This window comes from Sinocyclocheilus rhinocerous, unplaced genomic scaffold (genome assembly GCF_001515625.1).
Source record: "Sinocyclocheilus rhinocerous isolate Xijiao unplaced genomic scaffold, SAMN03320098_v1.1 scaffold1908, whole genome shotgun sequence".
NCBI lineage: Eukaryota > Metazoa > Chordata > Actinopteri > Cypriniformes > Cyprinidae > Sinocyclocheilus > Sinocyclocheilus rhinocerous.
The window spans coordinates 153904-169851 of NW_015630984.1; the positions used below are offsets into that span (position 1 = coordinate 153904).

Sequence of the window (15948 nt, forward strand, 5' to 3'; positions counted from 1 at the left end):
TAAAGCTCTGTTCTGTGGCTTTGTCGGTGGGCTTATGGATGAAACGCAACCCCCTGCTTCAAAGTACCGCAACAATGACAGACTGAAGCTCTAAAATCTCATCTGACCGAGTGAAAACCGATCAATGAATGGCGATCAGATCTGGTAAAAGAGACCCAGAGCTGCTCGATTAGGGTTTATACCGCTATTTATCTGTTCCTTCTATTTTGCAAAATAATATATAAGACAGTCATTTGGAAGCAGCAAGGGTTTTCAAATGTTTCATCATTGTCAGTTTCCCAAAACAACAAATTCAATATTAGATACTTAATATATGCTGTGTTCGGATGCTTATTTGTGTAAAAAAATAATAGTCTACTCTAGAAAATAAATTCTTAATGAATAGATACTGCTGTGAAATAATAATGAAATGAAAGTGTGAAAATGTGTTTTTATTTATTTTTTACAGTTCACAAGGTTTTATTTTTAACATTTCTATTTTTGTTCCAACTGGAATGATGATCGATAATATACCACCTAGCCTACAAATATGGGAAATCTGCAGGATGCATAATCCATAATCCAATATGATCCTATTTACGTCCTTAAAATGGTGGTTTAGGGTGGTGCGTTAGACTTGTGTGGAAAATCAAACTGGTAAAAAGAAGCAGTGAGGCGCTGAACTTTGGTTATGATTCACTCTTCCATAAAACCAGACTCTGCATTACATTTTAATGAGTCGATGGCGAAGAATAGAGCGCCTCACACAACAGAAGAGAAGGCTAGAAAAAAGTCATTTCATGCCTCATGGTCACCTAAAGAGGGCCATTTGAACGTCTTTTGACATGAACTTGGGAGATAAATGCAAAATGTACGTTAATGTAATTACCCAAGCCCTTAAACGTCTCTAAAATCTAATTGAATTCAGTCTGGCTATTTTGAAACAGAAAACAGGTCTTTGTTTATGAGGGGAATTAAAATATGAATGCAGGCAAATGTGACTCCTTTTAAAGACTGTATTTGGGAATAGCTTAACTTTGACGAAACACTATTTATTTCACCTTTATGTCTGTTTATATTATGTTGATATACTCATGCACGAAGCAATGTCTGTATTATTGAATAAGGGTAAAACCAAGCAGAATCTGTTGATATAAGATATAAGAGAAGAGTTTGCTGATTCATTATAGGCAATAGGCGTACAATAAGAGATCAGTTGCACCTACAAGCTCTTGTGCTTTATTCAATGAAGCAAAATGTTGCATGAAAGAAAAAAGCTCTAGTTGTGTGTGCAAACTGAGACCGGGCCTGTTGACAGTGAGAGGATGTTCAGACTCGCAACACTTTTCTTGAACATACATTATTAAGTGTTACAGAGTTCCTGTTCTACTAAAGTGTCTCTACAGCCAACAAGTGACAGCACCGAAACCGCCAGACTTATAAAAACCTCCTCAACTGCGCTCAATATTATTGATTCACATGTAAAGCAATTTTAATATTTCTTCTGAGGATTTTCAGACACAACCCAGACATTAATTCACTCTTCCAAATGACTTATTCAGTAACAGAAACATAGATTGTGGATAAAGTCTGCAGATTTATTCTCCCCAGGCCATGCGAGGGGATCAAACAATAGTTTTAAAGAGAGAAATGAAATATATTATTATGTTGTCACTGCATGTTCTTTTCATTCTCTGTTTCAATGCCCTGAGGATACATCCCTAAAGCTGATGTTATTTCAGCAGATATCAATATTAGCAGCACACTCATTTTAATGGAAATATATTTGCTCGTTGAATAGTATCCATGGTCTATTCTAAATATTTTTACAATCAATAACCTTCATGGTGCATGAAATGAAAAATGTCACAAAAAAAGCACAAACATGCGCATACACTTACGTCGCTTCCAGTGCATTTGTTTGCATATGTATGCTGAAACAGAAGCAATGCCACTGGTGATGAATAGATCTAAAGTTTACAAATGAGCGTGACAGAGGGCCTTTTTTCCCAAAGTGCCGTTCAGATTAACATTATCAAATGCTGGCGTAAGCTTGTACACCGCACTGAGCAACTATTGCTTTCATGTCACATATAATTTATAGCTTTCCATTTGCATCCCGGTACCCATGTGGCTAATTCAGAACTTTTTATCCTAGAGTCTAGATCAATAGAACCTCATCCACGCTAGAACCCAGCCTGAGGTTCTCCTCAGGACCGAAACACACACACACAGAGGTGAATTGTTGTGATTTCATGCTTTGTTTGCAAGATCACTCATGGCAAAAGGGCTCAGAGAGCTTTTCGCTATATCTCACCTTAAAGGTACAGCGAGTCTGCTTCTCGCTGGGGGAAACAGGATCTGAGCGACTGCGGTTATCCGTTCTGTCTGCTCGGAGATATATATAAAGTAAATCTGAGATTATCAGAGAGACACACTGAGACACACTGCATTGGCTCTGGAGTTCCATGTGAGTAAATGTACTGTATTTACTGTGCAGGATCATTCGGACGAAGGTTCAGCAACCGTTTCATCTCTCACCAGATGGGACGTCTCTTTCCGCCCCAGGACACACTATAGGTAAGATCACTTCATTAACTGCAGGAGCCATCTTCGGACCTTTGTGGACAAGGTCATCCCTCCAAATCAAATTAAGGGCCAAAGCTTTCTGCTCAGAGCTGGATATTACCCACAACTGGACCGGTTAACAGAAGAAAATCCACAATCAGACGCTTTCCTACTATGTCTTAGTGGTTTAGTTCAAAAGTACAGATGCACAATAAACTTTAAATGAATTTATTCAGTCTGGCTATTTTGAAACAGGAAACAGGTCTTTGTTTATGAGTGGAATTAAAATATGAATGCAGGCAAATGTGACTCCTTTTAAAGACTGTATTGGGAATAGCTTAACTTTGACGAAACACTATTTATTTCACCTTTATGTCTGTTTATATTTAACAGTATGTTGATATACTCATGCACGAAGCAATGTCTGGATCATTGAATAAGGGTAAAGCCAAGCATAATCTGTTGATATAAGATAAAATAATTTGGGAATTCTGATAAAAGTCAGCTTGCAGCTTGCAGAAGAGTTTGCTGGTTCATTATAGGCAAGTTGTGGTGTACAATAAGAGAATCAGTTTAATGAAAAATAAATGCATTACACCACTGTGCATCATATTTGCTGAATGAAATCCAATACTTGTTTCTTACTCGTTTTGATGTGCTGATTCCAAAAACAATGTCTATTTAGCTTGAGCGTCTCACAAAATATGATGCATTTTGTAGAATTTTGCTTTCGAAGAAGAAGTCTTCTTTTATCCATTAATCAGCGGGAAAAACAGCAATAAAAACATGATTCCTGTCTTCCTCTGAGCCAGATTACAACTATTTATTCAATTCTCGGCTCATTTTCACATGTATGATTGATTCTGGAGACATAATTATTTCATGCCCAATCCTGATTTTTTTTTCTTCACTTCTTTGTAGATTGTAAGTTACAATTATTCATTTCGAATATTTATTTTTGTCATCTGCTTATAACTTGAAAAATCTTCATTTTTATTTTGTGAAAAAAAAAATGTGATGGGAAGTTTTATTGATATTTTTGAACTCAGCATCATCAAATTAGGTAATATTAGACCTTTTTTGCACAACAGCATAAATACTTAGCAGGTCTGTGTTATAAATCAAATCTGAATCGTATAAAGTGAAGGGCAAAATTCTGAGACAACAGTGAAATCCGAAAACTAATTTAAATCAGGGAATAAAAAAGAAAGACTAAATGACATAAAATAAAGAAGAAATATTAAAGATTATGCACATTTTAGTTGACTAATCAAATGCAAGCAGTAACATTGATCACATGACAGACAATCAGATGTTCTTGCGTTCAATGAAGCTTAAGACGCTCTCGAATCAAGCTGGAGAACATGATCATCAGCTTTTGTTCGCATTGCTCCAGTCCTGCTGTTATTAATGCAAAAGAGAGTTTGTGTTCATTTTCACACCTAAATTGTTATGCTGATAGTATGATTTGTAATCATGTGCTTTAATGTAAAAAAATCTCTGGTCTTTGAACCCTTTTGAAGTGCAAGTGATATAAGTGACTCTAATGTGATGTTATACACATGGGAAGAGTTTTGATCATCTACCCTCTCTCTTGCTCTCTTTCACTCGTTATAGTCCCCAGTACAGCATCTCCTCCGGTCTCCAGTTCCTCCAATGACCCTGTGGGCTCCTACTCAATCAACGGCATTCTGGGAATCCCTCGCTCCAATGGAGAAAAGAGGAAAAGAGATGCTCGTAAGTCTGCGTTTTTTCTCTTATTCACATTCTTTTGGAGGACAAGCAGAAAATCATTTCTGAAGTCCCACTGGGCTACAAACAATATCATTATTTTTTATTTTTTTCAACTTTAACAAGAATAATGATAATAATCATACAAATTATTATTACTAATATTATTATTATTAAATGTATAACTTCATAATTATAAATAATTATATAATTTTTTTAATTGAAATATAATTGCATTTCATTTTTTATATTATATTGTTTATATTGAGAAATTTATGAAGAGAAATACCTGGTATCTGACGACTCACATTGTCCAATGTGCTTTTGTATTATGCATTTTTCTGTTTAAATCTACTTTGTTTATTCTTGGCATATAATATTCTGAGTAGATTGCCCTTGAATGTGTGATGATTGGGTGCAGTATTTATCAAGTGTGTGACTCAGAGGGGGGCAGAGCGGGGTTGATGTGGTGATGTGACCCCCCACAGGAGTCCCCCGTTATTAATCTGCACTGCAGTGATTAAGAGAGCTTCAGTAATTACATGTCAAGATGATGTAGCCAACTAACAAACTCAGTCAAACAAGAGCGACAAGAGGACCTCTCTCTCTCTCACGGCGCTTACTTTGACGATCGTACATCTGGTCAATTTTGCAGCCAATTCTGGCCAACGATCATCCACTTATTGTATGATTTCAGATTGACATGCAATATATGTATTTCTTTTTTCAAAGATAGTGATACTTTTATTCAGCAAGGATGCATTAAATTGATCAGAAGTCACAGTAAAGATGTTTATCATGCTATACAGGTCAAATAAATCCTGTTATTTTGAACTTTCTATTCATTAATGCATAATAGTTTCCACCGAAATATGAAGCAGCACAACTATTTTCAACTGATAATAATAATAATGGCATTCTGGGAATCCCTCGCTCCAATGGAGAAAAGAGGAAAAGAGATGCTCGTAAGTCTGCGTTTTTTCTCTTATTCACATTCTTTTGGAGGACAAGCAGAAAATCATTTCTGAAGTCCCACTGGGCTACAAACAATATCATTATTTTTTATTTTTTTCAACTTTAACAAGAATAATGATAATAATCATACAAATTATTATTACTAATATTATTATTATTAAATGTATAACTTCATAATTATAAATAATTATATAATTTTTTTAATTGAAATATAATTGCATTTCATTTTTTATATTATATTGTTTATATTGAGAAATTTATGAAGAGAAATACCTGGTATCTGACGACTCACATTGTCCAATGTGCTTTTGTATTATGCATTTTTCTGTTTAAATCTACTTTGTTTATTCTTGGCATATAATATTCTGAGTAGATTGCCCTTGAATGTGTGATGATTGGGTGCAGTATTTATCAAGTGTGTGACTCAGAGGGGGGCAGAGCGGGGTTGATGTGGTGATGTGACCCCCCACAGGAGTCCCCCGTTATTAATCTGCACTGCAGTGATTAAGAGAGCTTCAGTAATTACATGTCAAGATGATGTAGCCAACTAACAAACTCAGTCAAACAAGAGCGACAGTCTTAAGAGGACATTTAGCTCAAGGACCTCTCTCTCTTTCTACGGCGCTTACTTTAACTATGGGCATGTCAGGTCAACTTTGCAGCTTATTTTGGTCAACAATCACCCAACTATTGTACGATTTTAGATTGACATGCAATATATATATTTCTTTTTTGAAAGTAATACTTTTATTAAGCAAGGATGAATTAAATTGATCAGAATTAACAGTAAAGATGCGTATCATGTTCTAAAGGTTTCTATTTCAAATAAATGCTGTTTGTTTGAACTTTCTATTCATTAATGTATCACGGATTCCACAAAAATAGGAAGCAGCTAGCTTAATAATCAGAAATGTTTCTTGAGCAGCAAATCAGCATATTAGAATGATTTCTGAAGAATCATGTGACACTGAAGACTGGAGTAATGATGCTGAAAATTCAGCTTTGCATCATTAAATGTGTTGTATATTAATGTACAATATAAATTATTATTAATTAATGTAATATTAATGAATTATATTCATAATTATTCATATATTATTATATAAATGTTTCAAAATATACAGTTTGCTTTTGGATATGCGCATAACATTTCTCTACATATCTCAGACAAAACTCTGCATATCTTTCAAAGATTTGATGCCTTTTGGCAAATCCAGTGACTAGTTTTACCTCAAAAGTTGCAACGTAGTAAAATAGTGATGGAGAGAGAACTCGGAGAAATGATACATGCACTTACATGTTTCCCTGTCTGCTGACTTTGACGTCACAGCTTACCATCTTCACTACAGGGGTTTGAGGACTGTGTACATTCATGTGGTGCCATAAGTTGTCATGATGTCATTTTCTTGTGGATCTAGAGAGATTATTTATGGCATGAATGACTCATGGCAATAGGTGATTAACCAAAAGAACAAAGCAAAGATAGCAGCATGCATGTCCTGTGCCAGCCATGCAATTGCCATTTCTCGACGTGTAACTGATACAGTTCCGCATTCAGCACCACGTGATCCTCTTGCACACAGAAAGAGTCCTTCTTGTGATTAGAGCGTTGCACTCGCAGTCGTTTGTGTTGCATTGGGGTTCATCCGTTTCCTTGCTGTCAGACGCTGCAAGGGCGCAGAGGTGACATCAGCGGCGGCAGGAATGATGGGAGACTTCAGATCTGCTTGTGTCTGTGTGCGCGTCTTCAAGATGATTGACTGTTTTGAGGGTTGTTCTCTGGCCCAAATGATCCTCTTGATGCGTGGCCATTTTCTTGATTTAAGCATTGGGGATGAAGAGGTGGAGGAGAGAGAGAGAGGAGAGGAGGAGGGCAGTGTATGTTATGTATAGCTTCACAAACGGTCATGTGTGTGCACGCACACACACACACACACACACACACTGCATGCAGACACCTGGAATCCAGAATAGGAATACTTTATATTTTCCAGACGAACCTGCAGCCACACACACACACAAACACACGGCTAAAGATGCTTTTAAAACAATGTCTTCCCTGCAGCAAATTCTAGTGAATATAGAATGTAAAATCCCATAATGCTACATGTTTAAAGTCAGCATGCATTGCCGTTGCTAACCACGCTAAAATAAATTTGGTGTATCAAAAATACATATTTATGGAACTAAATTGCACTGTAAATAAATTAGTGAATGACATGTTGAGTGATATGATTACATTCACTCAGAAATTTCACAAAATAATTACAAAAAAAAAAACTTACTTCATTAATCCTTGTTTTATTTTAGAAAAATCGTATTTTTTTTCTCAGTGCATTTTACTTCCATAATGTGATGTATTTTTCCTAGTTAAACAGGAAAACAGACGCATGAACGTGCATTAAGAAAGTCCATTTTGATTTCACTGGTTGCTTGGAAAAGTTTCTTAATCCACCAAACAAACAATTTGCACTGAAAACAACCATTATCTGAGACAACCAGAGCGAGTTTTTAAAGGCCGCACTGTTAGGTGCAATGTAACAGATCTTAGTGGTATAAGGATTGTTTTTTGGGTCCCGGTTGTGGCGGCATGCAAAGAAAGGCCAAGAGCTCACGCTGTTCTTACAGTAGGTTTGGAGTCAGCAGCGGCCTCAGACACAGGGCCCATTACGAGCTGAGCAGAGAGATAATGCGCTGTGACACGCGTTATGTACACGGTGGAGCTGAGAGAGCAGGCTGCGGGGACACAGGTGTCACTACAAAAAAAAAAACTTACTTCATTAACAACCATTATCTGAGACAACCAGAGCGAGTTTTTAAAGGCCGCACTGTCAGGTGCAATGTAACAGATCTTAATGGTATAAGGATTGTTTTTTGGGTCCCGGTTGTGGCGGCATGCAAAGAAAGGCCAAGAGCTCACGCTGTTCTTACAGTAGGTTTGGAGTCAGCAGCGGCCTCAGACACAGGGCCCATTACGAGCTGAGCAGAGAGATAATGCGCTGTGACACGCGTTATGTACACGGTGGAGCTGAGAGAGCAGGCTGCGGGGACACAGGTGTCACACCAGCCATTAATCTGACAGCGCTACTGTATTACTGCAAATTAAAAGTAGCACGATACAGAGAGAGAGAGAGGCAGCTCTGCTATCTGCACGGACCCTGACTGTCTGAGCTGCGATGCTGCAAGTGACATTTAAGAGAATTTGCAATTCCGCCGAGAAAAGCTATTATGGCACAAATTAACATCTAACATCCACACATCCCAGCACCCCCCTTTACAGCTGTCTCATAAGAGCAGACCATTAAAAAGATAAGAGCAGTTTTACGCCGGCCAACCCAAGACACCACGGAGGAGAGAGCGAGCTGGTGCTGAGCAGATTTAGCTCAGATTGTGAATATGTGTTTTTATTTTCCTTACTATTAGGAAAGAGAATCCTATAAATAAGATATTAAAAAATAAACATAAGAACCAAAAAAGCACAATGTGGGATTTTCTTCAAATAGAAGTTTATAATGTATCTGCATATTGTTTTTATTATATATATTAATAAAAACATATATAAACAATATATAAAAACAAATATATATTTATATATTTTTTTGATATATCTACAGTTTCTTCAGTAAACGTGATGGTCACTAACAAAACAAGAACAGTCCCATTATAATCAACAAATCATCCAGTCTGCTGCATGGTGATCTTACAATTCACATATTAAACATATTAACATGCTTTAACTATAAAATAAGCATGACCAAAAGATCCACGGATGCTATAATAATTCCAGTGGATTTTCAATAGCACGTCTGTACTGTACATGCTTTTAAAGCTAATTTTGCCATCAGCAAACTAATGTTTTTCATTTCGTCTAAAATTTGATACAGTATAACACTGAGGCCAGAGAATACTATAAATATAATTTTAACAATGAAACAGTTATTGTTACTACTAGAAAACGGTAATACGTTAATACAAGATCTCCTTTAGCTTTTGAAACCTAATTGCCACAGTTTTACTGTAGTAACAATAACTGTAAAAACACTGATATTTTAATGTAAACTATGATTACCATGGTAAACTTGGTCATGCACACATGCACTACAATTTTCCACAATATTATTCTAATGTTATTTCCATAATTGACTCTTTTTTTCTAAGTGTATATTAGTTTTATTTTTCTACATAGGATATTTTTCCTCTTGCCTTAGAGTTTAGATTTGTTTTTTCTTCACTGAATGTGTTTGACGCGAGGTGATGAAATTAGAACAGACTTGTTACAACCAACAAATCCATCTACAGCGCAGGTACACTTTGTTAATTATAACAAGAGAGTTACAGTTCACATACAATCCATCCTAAATAGTATATGCAAGATTAGATTTAACATGTCCCAATATTTGTACATTGAAAACAGCATGCCAAACATGCATGGATTGTATAACTTTTCTGGTGGATTTTCAAAGAGTGCATTTGTACATGCTTTTTTTAAGCTAGTTTTGCCAACAATAAACCACTGGAAGAGGAAAAGTTTATTCTTTTTCAGGTTTTTCAGATAAAAAACAGAGGCCAAAATTTAGAGAGCACAATTAAGGAAATGATTTTCTCTAGATGCTTAGATGCAAATACAAACGGTACCTGAAAGTGTCTTTATACCTCTGTACAGCCTTAATACACATTCAAAATATGAGGAAGTATGTACTTTAAGTCTGTACTATTAAGTATGCAAATTGCTACCAGCCATAGTTTATTTCTATATAATGAACAGTTTTGATACTGTATTGGTTCTCCACTTGGAAAGTCATGTACATTCTGGGTCCTGATGTGAACCCATAAGAGAAGCTCTGGTGCAGTTTCTCTCTCTCTTTCCCATGGGGTCAGGCCCTGTGGGTGTGAATCCTGCAGCGTTATGGAGTTGCTTATCTGCTCTGAGAGAGTGCACTCCCTCGTTACCTCATTCTTAATACTGACTCACGTCAAAAGAAATCCGCTCCACTCAGTTGCAGATCAATACCACAGCAGCAGGGCAGCACACAACGCAACTGTGCACCAGCGCCTCAAAGCCGGTGCCATTGAGGCTCCAGGTGAAAGCCATTACATAAGCACTAATGGGCAGTGTTGGAAAAGTTACTAATGAATGCATTACAATATTGCATTACACCCTAAAAAGGCAATTAATGACAATAAATGGGAAAACAAAGTAACTGGCGTTACCTATTTGAAAAAGTAGCTTGTAAATTAAAAAATAATACGTTACTTTACAAGATTACTTGAAAAAAGTAATCTGATTACGTAACTTGCGTTACTTGTAATGCATTACCCCCAACTCTGCTAATGGGAGAAAACACGGTCTCATTTTATGACTGAAGAAACCCAGCGATTGTCTTGATCAACTGCACACTTCAGTTTGGTAACCTAATAAAGAAGAAATAGTGCAAAGGTGGAGGGAGTAAAGCGATAATTAATGCAAAAATGAAAATTCTGTAATTTTGCACGGTGTTGCAAACCCGTATGAGACACAAAATGAAATGTATTGGCATACTGGAGACTAAGCTCCATTAAAGTGTCTTAAAGTGCCCCTATTATGTAATTTTTAAGATCACTAATATTGTTTTGTGAGTCTCCTACAATAGGTTTACATGCATGCAACGTCAAAAAATGCTTTCGTTTTTTCAAAATATGCATTTAATATCACCTCATTTTCCAACGATTGTCAAATGATTCGTTTGAAGCATTTTTAAGATTTAGTCTCTCTAAACCCCTCCTTTCCGAGAACGTACTCTGCTCTGATTGGTCAGACGGCCCAGTCTGTTGTGATTGGTCTACCGCGTACAGCGCGTGTTGGAAACTTCAGAAGACTTAATTCTCAGAATAAAAGGTACAAAAGCTGTCACTGGGACAGTACACATCTGATTACGTAACTTGCGTTACTTGTAATGCATTACCCCCAACTCTGCTAATGGGAGAAAACACGGTCTCATTTTATGACTGAAGAAACCCAGCGATTGTCTTGATCAACTGCACACTTCAGTTTGGTAACCTAATAAAGAAGAAATAGTGCAAAGGTGGAGGGAGTAAAGCGATAATTAATGCAAAAATGAAAATTCTGTAATTTTGCACGGTGTTGCAAACCCGTATGAGACACAAAATGAAATGTATTGGCATACTGGAGACTAAGCTCCATTAAAGTGTCTTAAAGTGCCCCTATTATGCAATTTTTAAGATCACTAATATTGTTTTGTCAGTCTCCTACAATAGGTTTACATGCATGCAACGTCGAAAAATGCTTTCGTTTTTTCAAAATATGCATTTAATATCACCTCATTTTCCAACGATTGTCAAATGATTCGTTTGAAGCATTTTTAAGATTTAGTCTCTCTAAACCCCTCCTTTCCGAGAACGTACTCTGCTCTGATTGGTCAGACGGCCCAGTCTGTTGTGATTGGTCTACCGCGTACAGCGCGTGTTGGAAACTTCAGAAGACTTAATTCTCAGAATAAAAGGTACAAAAGCTGTCACTGGGACAGTACACTTTCAAAATGTACACATTTGTACCTTATTTAACCCTAAAGGGTGCATTTTAGTACATTGCAGGTACATATTTGTTTCTAAAGTGTACATATTCGTAGCTAAATGATGCATATTAGGAGATTTTTAAAATGGCACCACCCCAGTAACAGCTCTTGTACCTTTTTTCCAGAGAGTGTGTTGGAATATAACGATCAATATCTATGTCTAATACTCCCTGTAGTATTGTTTCAATTTTTTTGGTTAAAACCAAATTTGCAGTAATATAATGATGTTGGTTCCTGGTCACAGTAGGAGTCACATGTGGATTCAGTGGTCGATTTTCTCTAAGCAGCTGAAGTGTTACGCTCATCGTTCCTGCCAAAACAACACAGCAAACCAGAGCAGTAATGGGCGCACATGTGCATGTTGCTCATCCAGTGAGTGGGAAGCTGTTGTCACTGGTGTGAATGACAAATGCAGTTGTATTGATCAGGTTTGTGGCCCAGGCTCCCTAATGGCACCTAATTAATGACTTAATTTGCTCTTGCGCCCGATACAGCAAATACCCACTCCACCTCAAGGACCCCGATGGGAGCTGTCCAAACAGAGCACCTGCTCGGAAACATGCAGCTTTAACAGGCTGAAGAGGGAAAAACACATGGCTAAGTCAAGCATCACTATTACTATTGCTCAGAGACTTGAGGATGCACTTTTGGCTAGTGAGCGACTGCAGTACCTAGAAACCGCATATCAGCATGCTAAAAAAAACACAGAACATTTTATCAACTACCTTGGAAAACACCGAGAGCACCCTAGAAACAAAATGCAAGACCGTGACAACTACAAAGAGCACCCTAGCAACAGTATAGCAACACCCTAATAACCACCTAGCTCACCCAATCAATCATATAGAAATGTATTGCCCACTAAATACCCTAGTAATCACATAGCAACAGTTTAACAACCACATAGAACACCCTAGAAATGGCATAACAATGCCCTAGCAACTATTCAGCACACCCTAGCAACAGCATAGCAATGATATAACCACCTAGCTCACCCAATCAATCGTATAGGAATGCATTGTCCAATAAATACCCTAGCAATCACATAGAAACAGGTTAACAACTGCCCAGAACACCCTAGAAATGGCATAACAACTCCCTAGCAACTATTTAGAACGCCTAGCAACACCCTAACCACCACATAGCTCACCCAATCAATCGTATAGCAATGCAATGGCCACTAAATACTCGAGAAACAGGTTAACAACCACCCAGAACACCTTAGAAAGGGCATAATTCCCAATTCAGAACAACTTAACTTAACCTTAGTAACCTTGGCAACCACACACACATCATTATATATACATACAGAGAGAGAGAGAGAGCAGTGTCCAGTGTGTGTGTGTGTGTGTGTGTGTGTGTGTGTGTGAAAGAGAAAGAAAAGGTCACCGTGACAAGCGCAGTGGTAATAACCAGCTGAAATGGTGCCATCAGACAGACATGATTGATCAATTGAATTCAGCGGCAGTGAAAAATGTGCGATCAAGAAAAGTATTATAGACACGATGAGCTGGGACAGGATACTCATCAAGACTTCATTCCAGCCTGAGCCTCTATCACTCCATCCATCCATCCATCCCTCTCTCTTTCTCTTTCATTCCCTTTGCGTTTATCCCCTCGTCTCTCTTCTCACTGATTCTTGAGTACTGGAACAAAATGGGCTATAAAACAAAACAAAACAGTTTATGTGGTAAGGATTTTTTTTTTTTTACTTTCAGTGATATTCATTCCTTTGGGTGCAACCTTCTGCTTTTCTTTGAAAAACAGATTCATTGGGCTGCATTAAAATGACAGCATCTAAAATTATCACACATTTTTTTATAATTTGTTATAAATGATAATAGTTCTAACAAAAAATATACAGATAATAACATACATATATACATTACGATAAGATTTTGAATGTTTTGAAAGAAGTCTCTTATGCTCAGCAAGGCTGCATTTATTTGATCAAAAATACAGTAAAAACAGTTATAAACAATTATAAATGATGGTTTTCTATGTGAATATATTGTAAAATGTTATTTATTCCTGCGATGTAAAGCTACATTTTCAGCATCATTACTCCAGTCTTCAGTGCCACATGATCCTTCAGAAATCATTCTAATATGCTGATTTGCTGCTCAAGAAACATTTCTGGTTATTATCAATGTTTATATCAACTCTAGCACTTTCTATTCTATTTTAATTCTACTTTATCTATATTTACAGTATCTTTTTTTTTATTTAAAAAAAACACTAGCTTTCTATTTTTTCTATTCTATCTACTTGTTTTTCTTTGTGTGTGTGTGTGTGTGTGTGTGTGTGTGTAATATATATATATATATATATATACACCTTGCTACGTGTACTGCGTTAGGCTAACCGAGACTGTCATTTGCACTTATATATTGTTGCTCTTTTGTTAGTTTTGACTGCTTTTATTGTCCTCATTTGTAAGTCGCTTTGGATAAAAGCGTCTGCTAAATGACTAAATGTAAATGTAAATGTAAATATCAGCTAAGCTGCTTAATATAGTATTAGTATTTACTTTCACTTTTGATAAATTAGCCATTTTGTTTGATGTTGTTCACTGCTAATAGAACTGTCTTAAAATTAATGTGAATGGTGAATGAGTGAATGAGTGAATATACCTGTATATATATTGAAATGAGAGGGAAAAAATTTAATATACCAAGCAAATTCTTTATAATTTGTCTTTATGAAGAAAAGAAAGAAAAGTAGACAATGATTTTAGAAAAAAAAAAGAAAAAAAAATTCGAAAATGTGATTTATACATCATCTGAAAGCTCAATAAATAAGCTTTGATGTATGGTTTGTTATGATAGCACAATATTTGGCCGAGATACAACTATTTGAAAATCTGGAATCTGAGGGTGCAAAAAAAAAACGAAAATCGCCTTTAAAGTTGTCCAAATGAAGTCCTTAGCAATGCATATTACTAATCAAAAATGAAGTTTTGATATATGTATGGTACACTGTAAAAAAAATCCGTAAAATTTACGGTAGAAAACCGGCAGCTGTGGTTGCCGGAATTTTACCGTAAAAAATACGGTAGCAACGTTTTAGGTTTTACGGTTTTAACTTAAATTTACAGTTAAATACCGTAATTTCATTAACTGATAAAATTTTATTATATACCAACCTATTGAAGTACTAAAATCTGTTTTGTACCTTTGTAATACACTGATAACCACCAAATGCAGGTGGTGATGAGAAAGTCACACGATGAACCAAAGCCTATCACAAGCAGCTTTTAAATAATAACATATATAGAAGGTGCACAGTGTCATTCACACAAACACCAAACACCATCATGGTAACACACATGAAACTGAAATAATGCAATAAACATTAATTTAACAACATTAGGTGTAACACACAACCCAAATATACAAAACTGATAAGAAAAAACTAAAAAGAAACATAAGTTATTTCAACAAAAAAACATCAAATTTGAAATGTAACACAGGGAATTCTGGGAATGTCAATTTACGGTTATTCAATGAAAATTATACGGTCTTTTTCACTTCCAAATACGGTATACTACCGTAAAATTAATGTCCAATACATGTAATGTCCAATACAGTTTTTCACCGTATATAGTAGGGGAATTTACCGTTAACCATTTAACAGGATTTTACTGTAGCATTTTTACAGTCTTTTACCGTTAAATTCACGGTCATTTTTTACAGTGTAGGGAATTTACAAAATATCTTCATGGAGCATGATCTTTACATAATATCATAATGATTTTTGGCATAAAAGAAAAATCTATCATTTTGACCTATACAATGTATTTTTGGCTATTGCTGCAAATATACCCCAGCGACTTAAGACTGCTTTTGTGCTCCAGGATCACATATATAACATCATTTTGCTTAATGATTCTGAAGAATATGAGTTTATCTTTTTCTCAGGTCATCTCTCTCTTGGGTCATTCAATAGAGGCAGAGCATGTCACACATCACAGCACCTGTGGGCCGCACAGAGAACATAATATGCTGCGAATGTAGAGTGACAGATTTGTAAGGGAGACGAGAAGGCGGGATGTGAAGATATTTAAAGGTGCTCTAAAGTGTTTTGGCAGGGTGAAAAGGAGAAGAGAGAGCGAGAGAGAGAG

General features: G+C 36.3%; 1 protein-coding gene across 3 annotated transcripts in view; it reads left to right on the forward strand.

Annotated features, from left to right (window-relative positions):
- LOC107740847 (paired box protein Pax-2a-like) overlaps positions 1-15948 on the forward strand; it is a 37862-nt gene that overhangs the window by 7208 nt on the left and 14706 nt on the right. For all 3 annotated transcript variants that reach the window (XM_016553372.1, XM_016553371.1, XM_016553374.1), the window contains exons 4-5: positions 2480-2559; positions 4165-4284. In XM_016553372.1, the coding sequence (XP_016408858.1) occupies positions 2480-2559; positions 4165-4284 (200 nt within the window). The remainder of the gene's footprint in view (positions 1-2479; positions 2560-4164; positions 4285-15948) is intronic.